Source organism: Cynara cardunculus (genome assembly GCF_001531365.2).
Source record: "Cynara cardunculus var. scolymus isolate 2C chromosome LG 16, CcrdV1, whole genome shotgun sequence".
Lineage (NCBI taxonomy): Eukaryota > Viridiplantae > Streptophyta > Magnoliopsida > Asterales > Asteraceae > Cynara > Cynara cardunculus.
In genome coordinates, this window is record NC_037543.1 from 16,387,101 (window position 1) to 16,398,218 (window position 11,118).

The following is an 11,118-nucleotide window of genomic DNA, read 5'->3' on the forward strand; positions in this document are numbered from 1 at the left end:
TTGGAAATATTTCTGGGTCCACCACTGCGTTTTACCAAACGTGACTAGCTTATAAGCTAGCTTATCAACTAGTTCGCGTGTAGGTTGTACCTGGTAAGGTTGGAATAGCTTTTCATGTTTATATTTCTGGAGCAAAAGCAGTTAGTTCTTACCACAATTCTTGTAAAAATACTAAAACATTGCAGTTTGTTTTTTGAAAATTTCCGAAAAGATTAGCTACCTAATTTGTGTTACCAATCTACTTTTTTAGAACATTCAAGCACTTCAAGTAATTTGAACTAGGTTATCGTGAATTTCAACTTTGATGTCCGAATTTATGATTATGATTGCACAATTATACACCCACATCGAGACTTCCAAAATTCAAGCCCAAATCTTCCGGGGGAAATGAAGCTAGTAGAAGCAAAAACAAAATCGGGTTTATAGGATGCCAAAAATGTCTAATTGTCCTAATAGACTGTTGTATAGATGAAGTTAAAGATGCAGTTATAGCAGATAGTCTGCTTGGAGCAGAACTCTGACGATTCTGGGATGGATCTTGACGGTTGCAATTATGGAAACGCCAAAAGAGCAGAGGGAGAGTTGCAACACATCCAGAAGCATAACCGATAACCCATGTAAATAATGGAGCCTGAGGAAGTTCATGCCTCGATAAACATAAAACAACAATGGCCGCTATAATCTGGCTCACTGTTATAACTATCTCAGTAGATATCCAATACCCAGAATTCAATGGGTTCCTTCGACCATGCCCACTCTCCCTCCTACCAAATGATGTGTTCCTTGTATTTCCACCGTTGGAAATAGAAAAAGAATGTTGAAAGACTGGGGCCGTCATACTAGTTGAAGGCAGGTCTTGATTCAGCCTTGAGTTTGACTGATTGACTGTATCTTCGCTTGAGCTAGAGGAGGAAGCTCCACTGCTACTTGTGATATCAATAACATGTTCGCTTTCTGATTGCTCCATTACTGGCGGTACCTTGTTTGTTTTTAGTTTATGGTGTAGGCCCAATGTGGAAATGCCCATCTAAGCCCTCCAGCGAACCATAAAGTGGAAGAAACATGAGATAGTGATTTAAAAGAACTTCCAAGAACTGCACACCTTGGTCTTATGCAGTCACCCACCCAAAATCAACCGTCAAACACGAGCTAGCACAAGATGAGTATTCAGTTAGCCAAGATGCAGAATATGTTGGTCACAAGAATCATCTTAATTTTAATAGAGAAATCAACTACTGAATTGATTCTCTTCTCCACGAACATAGATTTATCAGGTAACAGCCAACAGCTAACTTTTTCAGCTAACAAAAACATCTTAATTTCAACATGTTCCTTTAGGTCAATTCCATTAACATCTAGCTTATCAGCTAGTTTTTACCAAATGTAACTAGTTTATCAACTAACAGTTAGTTTTCAGCTAACAACTGGTTTGCCAAACATAGTCCCTAGTCTACACAAGTTATACATTGTTTTGCTATTAAAGGTGGTGTTCTGGAACATCTTCAAGATATACATGATTATCGACTAATGCAAAATAATGAACAGGAACAATATGAAAGAAGCTTATCATACAAATATAAATGCAACATCTAATAACTCAAATTTTCAGATCCTCGTATTTCTTTCATTTCCCAACATTTCCAAGGAAACTGGGGTGGCGTTTGGTTTGTTGGATTACGACATAATCTAAAGGAATTGGAATGTTAATTCCAGTCATGTGTTTGGGTCATTCTTTGGGGTTTGCTACATAATTCAAATTCTTTGAGGTTTGCAGCAAATTTAAAAACCATTCCATCATACTTTTGAGAAAGAAAATCCTACCCATCTATTTGCCTAATCCACTCGTCGCTCTCATTCTCGATTTTGATTTTAAAAAGACAAAAATAACCTTTAATCCAATTTAACCAACACCGCCACTAGTTCACCACCCCATCTACACCACCTGCCATCGCTGTCCTCACCAGTGCCACAATTTCGCCATCGGTGCCGCCCCCGCCACCGTCATTGGCACCAGGTCATCACCACCGCCGCCACCGCCACCACCAACGAGTCTCGTGATTGGAATGAGTACAATGTAAATCCCTTAATGCGGCGGTCACTACAAAACCTTGGGCGCGATCCCGGGCGGACCTCCAATTAATAATTATTATTAATAATCCATTATGTAGTAATTTGTAATTTAAGCAAGAAAGTGTGAAAATGTCATAAAAGGGATATCTTGGTGTTTACCATTATTTCATTACAATTTCAAAACTATATTTTGCGAGTCAGAATCCAATCCTTTTGACAAATTCCGTTGTAAAATCCCTGTCAGCCAAACACACGGTATTACCTGATTGAATTTCATTCCAATTCCTTTGACAAATTCCAATTCCGACAGATTCCATCTATGAACCAAACGCCACCTAAAGGATGAAATGATATTCTTGTAACATTTTCTTGATCAAAGCTTCGGAGCATGAACATTTTTTTCACATACGCTCAAGTTCCAAGTACTACAGTCAGCTCAAACCCCATGAAACACAGCTGATCATCAATTATATACTAAAATCTAGTGAAGAAAACTTGAAATCATTTATCGTTGAAGAAAAATGTTGGTTTAGGAGATAAAAGTTGTAGATTAGCCTTTTATCTTTTTTATTATTATTATCTTATCCTTCTCTCTAGAGTTTTAGTTTCCGAACAATAAAGAAAACGTGGGTTTGTGAGATAAAGATGTAGATTAGCCTTAATTTTTTTATTAGCTTTATCCTTTTATTAGCTTCATCTTTATCGCAGTTTCTAGAGTTTCAGTTTCCTAACAATAAAAAACTTTATGTATTTAAACCGTACCTTGTAAATTTCTAAGGTGATGAAAAATAATTATGATTTTTTCAAAAGATCACATGGAATCAGAGCAGGGATAAACACCTTAGCTCATTAGAAACCCAACGGGTGCATTGTTCATCTTTGACGTCTATAGTTCACTGTCTATTGTCGTCGGACTTCAACGGGACGATTGACAATTTTTTTGCTAGTCTTCTTCCATCATTGACCATTTCTGGTTGCTGCTGCCATCTTTTAACACATCCTAGCTGCCACTGCTACCTATCTTTGTTGCTGCTACTTATCGTTGTTGCTGCTTTTTGTCTTCTTTTTGGCGTCTCACTTAAACAAGTTTGCCCAGCCTCAATCAAGTTTCCCAGGCCTTCCAGTATCACCGTCAATCGTCTTGACAGCCATCAATCTTTGTGTTGTCAATTCTAGATATTGTTTTTAAATTCGTTGACATGACTAAATACGGGAATGCATCCCAAGAATTCAAACCAAACAACAGGTCTAGTTCCACTACCATCGGCGAACCAAATTCTGCAGGTACCTCATCAACTAATAGGTCTTTCTTCAGCAAGGAACATTTTGAGCAATTGTACCGACTATGGAACTCTCATTAGAATACAAACTCTCATAAAAATACCACCAGATCTTCTTGTGGCCCAAACAGGTACCTACACGATAGCTTTTTAGTAATCATGTAAAAAAATAACCCTTGGTTCATAAATTCAGGGGCTTCTGATTATATGACTGGGTCCTTTCCTTCTACAACTTTACCTCATATTTCCCTTGTTCCGGTAGCCAAAAAGTCAAATTTGCAAATGGATCTCTCTTGGCCATCATAGGAAAAGGTTCAATTGTTTTATCTCACCATCCATTATGCTTCATAAAGTTCTCCATGTTTCGAACCTTGCATGCAACTTACTTTTGGTCACTCGTCTAACCAATGATGCTCGGTGTCAAGGAATCCTTGCATCTATTGGTTGTACCTTTCAAGATTTACGATTGAGGACGACAATTGGCACTGCTAAGGAAAGTGGCAGACTTTACTATCTCAACACAAATACCTCTTCAAGTAAACCAATTGAACATCCTCAGTACACTAGTTTTCTATCTCTATCAGATCACATAATGTTATGGCACTTTAAATAACATCATCCTAGTTTTGGATATTTAAACCATTTGTTTCCTGCATTATTTAAGAATAAAACCATTTATTCTTTGCAAGGAGAAAGTTGTCAATTGGCTAACATAAAAGGTCTATATTTCCTAGCATACCTGTCAAACCTTCAAAAGCTTTTTCTCTTATAAATGGTAACATATGGGACATCTCGCGTAAAGGATATCTCTAGCACTAGATGGTTTATCACCTTTATTGAGATCATGCTAGGAATACATGGATTTATTTTGTTGAAAGAAAAATATGAGGCTGCAGATATTTTCAAAAGTTCTAATACTATGATAATAACCCAAACCCAGGTTCTTTGCACTAATAATGGTAAGGACCATTTTAGATAGCATATTAGGACTATTCCTTATAGAATAAGGCATTGTCCATTATAGTTCTTGTTTGGATACACCTCTAACAAAATGAAATTGCCAAAAGGAAAAATAGACACCTACTTGAAGTTGCCCGACCCTTAATGTTTTCTATGCATGTTCCAATAAGATTTAGGGGAGAGGCTATATTCACTGTTTGCTATCTAATTAATAGAAAGGCAAGCAAAGTTTTAAATTACCAAACCCCCATTCAAACTCTTCAGTCATTATTTCCTGACAATAGAAGTTTGTAGCAATTTACCTCTTCTGGTATTATTGTCTTTGTTCACATTCATGATCACAGAAGAACTTAACTTGATCCTATTACCCTAAAGCTACCAAATGCCTGTTTTTAAAATACTCACCAACTCTAACAGGTTATAAATGTTTTGACCCTACCTCAGGTGCAATTCTTGTTAGTATGGATGTCACAATTTTTGAAGATAAACCTTTTTCTGAGAAAACTTATCTTCAACGAGAAATGTATGTGAAGCAGTTTTGGGAAAGTCATGTGATGCCTAGCCAAATTTCTGGAACTACAGATGATCAAGAAAGTTATGTTATACCTAACCCTATTTTTTGAACTACAATTAATCAAGAAAAAGTTGGTGATAGTTCGCAAAAAAATGAGTTGAATCAAACGGGAAATTCTAATGATGAATTTGCTAATGACAAAGTTTCTACTCCTAAAGATCCAAAAACTATTGTGACTGAAGCTCCAACGTGTGAAATTTGGGTTAACTCAAGAAGAAAAAAAGGGAAGGTACCGAACCTCCTCAAGACCAAACAATGCCTTCATTTGACCCGAGCCACAGACAGTGTCTCTCTAATTCCTTTTGACATTGAAAAACAAAATGAGTCGGCCCATACATAACCCCAAGCGTCTATTGTGTTGATTCAGAATTATCTTGATGAGCCTATAGCACTCAGAAAAGGGGTAAGAATATGTACCAAACACCCTTTGTCACTCTGTGTTTGGTACAACAAATTACCTCCTAGCTTTAGAGGCTTTACTAGAAGTATAACTAATGATGAGACTCCTAGTTCTATACAAGAAGCTCTCAAAGTTTCAAAGTGGAGAGAGGTTGTATTAGAAAATTGAGGGCATTAAAGAAATATGAGTCTTGGGAGCTAACCACAACCACCTTAACCAAAGAAAACGTATTGTTGATGGCAAATCGATATTCATCGTCGAGTAAAAATCAGATCAACGAGAAGAAAGATATAAAGCCAGACTTGTAGCCAAGGGGTTCACCCAAACGTCTGGTCTGGTTTATGAAGAGACATTTTCCCGAGTTGCAACACATAATGCAATTCATGTATTTATGTCATTGGTTGCTCACTTAGATTGGCCTTAGTTGCAATTTGATGTAAGAAAACATTTCTAAATGGTGACTTAGAGGAAGAGGTATTTATACAAATATCCCCAGGATTTGACAACGACAGAACGAATGAAGAGTGTGTAGGTTGAAGAATGCAAGGACTCAAACAGTCCCACAGGCTTGGTCCAAAAGATTCACAAGCACCATGAAAGACCATAACTTCAAACAAGCTCATTCAGACCAAACGATGTTCTAAAAACATTCATCAGGGGTAAATTGGCTGCCTTAATTGTATATGTTGATGAGATTGTCATGATAGGAAATAATGAGGCAGAATTAGCCGATTTAGCTCAACAATTCATAATAAAAGACTCTGAAAGTCTAACGTATTTTTTGGGAATGGAAGTGGCAAGGTCATCAAAATGTATTGTTATCTCTCAAAGAAAGTATGTGTTGGATATTCTCAAGGAAACAGGTCTACTTGGTTGCCAACCATGTTAATCCAAATAAAAAGAAAGAAAATGATATCCCTGCAAACAAAACCAAGATATTAAAAGCTAGTTGGGAAGTTGATATATATCTTGCTCAAACTCTTTGTGACATTGCCTATGCAGTAGGACTAGTAAGTTAGTCCATGAATAGTCCCTCGGAATATCATCTCAAGGCAATATACATGATCCTTCACTACCTCAAAGGGAGCCCAAACAAAGGAATTCTCTTCTCTAAAAATCAGAATGCGGGTAGAAGTTTTTACAGGTTCTGGTTGGGGAGGATGTGCGAAAGATGGAAGAACTACATCCTATTATAGTTCTGTTTGGTGAATTTAGTAACATGGAGAAGAAGCAGAAAGTTGTAGTTCAAAGCAGTGGTGTAGCATAATTCAAGGCTATGGCTGAATGAATATAAGTAAGCTATGTGGCTAAAGGCATTCTGAAAGAATTAAAAATTGAAATAAACAACCCAATGAAGTTGTTGTGTGACAATAAGCCTGCTATTAGTATTGCTCAATATCTAGTTCAACATGATTGGGCAAAAGATGTTGAAATTGATCGTCACTTTATCAAAAAAAAATATGTATGCCCTTTGTTAGGAGATGTTCTAACCAAATGTCAATTCAAAAAGATGTTTGAATCTCTCATAAGCAAGTTGGGCATGATTGTCATCTTTGCTCTCACTTGAGGGAGTTTCTAAGGTGATGAGAAAGAATTCTGATTTCTCAAAAGATTATATTTATCAATTCCATTAATTAATGTACACCAAAATTCACATGTCACACAAAATTACTTCAGTTGCCGGTTGAATAATCAGCTAATGGTAACTTGGTCACCAAGTTAATACAAATTAGTGAACAAACTTTTGAAACAAATATCAAATCTATAAAAATGGACAGTAAAGCTGGGAAGCAAGTCGAAATAAGTCAAGTAAGTTCACCATATATGAAGAACTTCCATAGACAAATCAACCGATTCCTCGCAGCTAGTTGATTCTAACACTATATATACCCATACTAACGACAAAATAAACCTCAAGAGTCGACAATCGGATCCAATTCTAACAAAAGAAGAGCAGTGTAATCGAGAATTCATTGCCCATGAACTGATTTTTAACAATATATGATTAAAGCATAAGAATTAACGCCGAAGGATAGAGAACTTACAAGTACAAAACCGAAGAAATTTGGAGGGCTGGTTAAACTTTTTTTTGTTTTCAAGCGCTTTATCACTTGTTCTGATCTTTCATGTTTTGATTTGGGCTATGGATATTCCCAAGATTGTACAGTAGTGTGATTGTTGGAGTCACAATCGACATCTACGTTTTGGGTGGACCATCCGAAAGAAATTCAATCAATGGTAGTTTTTAAATTCGGAGAATTTTAGTTTTCTTATTTTGAAGAAAGTTTTGAAGAATTTGTTGAAATAAAAACTCTTAAATCTTTATTTTAAAGAATTTGCTAAAAATGCTATGATATAATGTATGATTTAATATAAAAGGCACTTAGGTTAAAAAGAGCAACATAGCTCATATATTGATATATGATACGTGTGTATAATAGCGAGGTCTAGATCATTTTATATAGTGAAATAGTTGAGCCAAAACATAATAAACATTGAGAGTTATATAACCATGTTTCTCCCATACCTGAATTATGTCATTATGGTGTTAAATATGACATTCAATACCGTTAAATTATGAGTTACAACACTCCCATTTTGGTATCGTGATTTACACCAAATCACATTTGTAATTTTATATCTTGTATCTTCAGACAATCCATCAAACATTCGACTCATCAAAATCTTGTCGGAGAAAACCTTTGGGACAAAACCCTGGAAGGAAAAAGAGTATGATCTAGATGTCAAAAGCTCTTCATGCAATGAGATAATTGTATGAGTCGAAACACTATACAAGTGTATGAATCAATTGACTAGGAATATATGTCTAATTAAAACCTTGCCAAGAAAACTCGGTGGGAAAAATTTAGCCGAAGGACAAAAGAGTACACAAGGTTAGTAGTAGTGTGCCTCATTAGAACCTTGTTAGACAAAACCCAATGGGAAAAAACTTTAAATTGAAGGATAAAATAATGCACAATGGTTAGAAGTATGCTACTAGATACTCCCCTTAATTTCGGTAATACTTTGTGAGAAGGGAATCAAATTTGTGTCTCGTTAAAAAGAACTTTGTCAAGGTAAACCCAGTGGGACAAACCCTTGAACTAAAGATAAAAAGAGCACACTAGCATTCAACAGGATGCTCCCCCTCACATGCATACTATATGATGTCAAGTATATGTGAAGATTCACACAACATGGTGCTAAGCATACCCCAAGATGGAATCCTCACTTGCACACAACATGGTGCATGATATATGCCATTTAAAGTAGCTTAAAGAGTTTCCTAAGTTCAACTGCTTTGACGTGTTTTTGGAATGAATACTTTGGCATTGACTTGGTGAGCAAGTTTGCATGATTTTTTTTTTCGTACTTCAATTTCTTGAAGTGCTTGTTGTTCATGTGCAAAAAGCAACTTTAGGGAGATGTGTTTAGTGGTATTTCCTTTAATGTAACCATGTTTCTCTTGATCAATAACATTAATGTTATCCTCATAAATGACAACTGGGGTATCTGCACTCGATGACGTGTAGGGATAAAAGAAACCCATATACATAGTATCCTTAAGGTAACATAAAGTGTCTTTGATGCCATTCCAGTGGCGGGTGTTGGCACGTTGATACGTCAAGCAAGACAATTTACAATAAACAAGATGTTCGGTCTACTATATTGGGCCACACACAATAATGAGCATACTGCACCCATATATGAATACTCAGGGCTTAATATTTCTTTATCGTCTTTTTTTGGATGAAATGGATCCTTCTTAATAGCTGGAGAACGGACAATCATGAGAGTAGATGATGACTTCACGTAAATGATGGCTAAAGCATCTCAACACCTTTTTGGTGCAGTTTTCTTGATGGATTAAAATCTCATCTCTATGGTGCTCGATCTATAGGCTGAGGCAATATTGTATCTTCCCAAGATCCTTTATCTTTAATTCCTTCTTCAGGATTTCAGTAGTTTCCAACAACTCTTTCAAGGTTCCTATGAAATTCATATCACACATCGACTACGATAATCGTGTATCTTGAAGTGAATTTCTTTATGAGCACGCATGGGCATAGTTCATTATTCAAATATCCTAGGCCAATCAAGTATTCACTTAGACGATTATACCACATCTGTTCGGATTGTTTCAATCCATATGGTGATTGTCTCAGTCTAATCGAGAATGTGTTTCGTGGTCGGGAACTACTTCATTTAGGCAACTTAAGTCCATCAAGGACTCTTATGTATATCTTTGTTTCTAGATCCCCATAGAGATAGGTTGTAACCACATCCATGAGCTGCATGTTCAAGTTTTCAGAAACTACTAAACTGATTATGTAGAAAAATGTCATAACATCCATTACGCGAGATAACATCTCCTTGTAGTTAATTCCAGGGAGTTGAGAGAAGCCTTGCATCACAAGGTGAGCTTCGTATATCACAATTTCATTATTCTCATTACGCTTCCATACAAAAACCCATTTATGACCAATTGGTTTTAGGGTGGTGTTGAAGCAACAGGTCTGAACATTCTTCTTTTCGTTAAGGAATCTAATTCATCATGGATTGCTTGTTTCCATTGAGGCTAGTTCGTTCTACGTTGATACTCAACAACAGTACGTGGTTCCATATCGCCATTGCTCATAATGTCAGTAACTATTGCCTATTTGAACACATCATTGATGATAGTCTCCTTTCGCTTCAAATTGTTGTCTAAGCTAGCATACTTGACAGATATTTCGAGGTTTTTTGGGATGATGAGAAATTGGTTTTTCTTCATTAACATGCATCCTCTAATATATCACTATGATCTTTAATTGTATTGTGTGGCAAAAAGGATGTAACAAGATTTCTCTTCCTCCGAGGTAGAACATCCTTGGAACGGACCGGTCTTTCTCTTTTCTTGAAAGAGCAGCGGACTGGACGATCGACTATATCTTTCTTTGCATGGTTGGTATGACTGATGCAACATGTTCAATAGGAACATGACGTCTCATAGGGACGTCTATCCTTTGAGACACATTTACAGCAGGTATATGTGATCTCGTGACATTTGCTAAGTCATTAAATGCTTCTGGTAACTGATTAGCAACATTTTTTAGACACAAGATTCACTACACTTCCTTATCACTATATGCATTAGGGGATCCATATGAGAAAAAGTGGGTACATGTCATGTTAGTTCACGTCATTCCTTATCAACGTTAACGTGCAAACCTCCCCCTAACAACAGGAAGATTGTCTCATCAAAGTTACAATTCGCATGTCTAGAGATCCCCTGTCAAGGGCTCTAAATAGCGAATTATAGACGGTATTGGTAACTTTAAATTTTAGAGTTATTACATACCCTTTATTTTGCAATTCTTTTATCAATCTTAGCCATTTGCTTCTTAAACACCCATTTTTGGTCTAATTTTCACTATTAAATAGACAGTGTCTACTATAGTATTTTTGAACAAATTTTCTTTATTTTATGCTGCTTTCCGAAAACGTCATTTTTGATATTATTCTTACACCACTTTCCAAGTAGCTTTCTCTTATATCCAAGTGAATTAGGCATATTTTAACAGTTTTTTTTTTGAGTTCTGACAGGAATCAATCTTAGAGCAAGAGTCGAGGAAAACCAAGTTTTTGATACCTTTCATGGAGCTTTTTCGAGTAAAATGGATCTATTGTGGAACTCAATATGGTTTGTTAAGGAAGTTAAAGCTGGAATCATCATCAAAAAGTAGGTAAACAGTTAGTTACTTCACCTATCCCGCGAGATGAGGTCACGAGTCTTTAATGACACGAGCGACCAATCTCGCGACCTAAGTCATGGAAAAGGTCGTGAGACTACC

General features: G+C 36.4%; 1 protein-coding gene across 1 annotated transcript; it reads right to left on the reverse strand.

Moving 5' to 3' along the window:
• Positions 1–334: 334 nt before the first annotated feature.
• On the reverse strand, positions 335–7,394 carry LOC112529036. The gene is made up of 2 exons (XM_025140116.1): positions 7,330–7,394; positions 335–1,149 (listed from the first exon to the last, which is right to left on the reverse strand). The coding sequence occupies exon 2, from the start codon at positions 1,025–1,027 to the stop codon at positions 335–337; it is 693 nt and encodes a 230-aa protein (XP_024995884.1). The 5' UTR covers positions 1,028–1,149; positions 7,330–7,394.
• Positions 7,395–11,118: the final 3,724 nt, after the last annotated feature.

What these genes read in the sequence shown, in the direction of transcription:
- LOC112529036 (XM_025140116.1), bottom strand. Translation starts at nt 1,027, where the DNA reads ATGGGCATTTCCACATTGGGCCTACACCATAAACTAAAAACAAACAAG.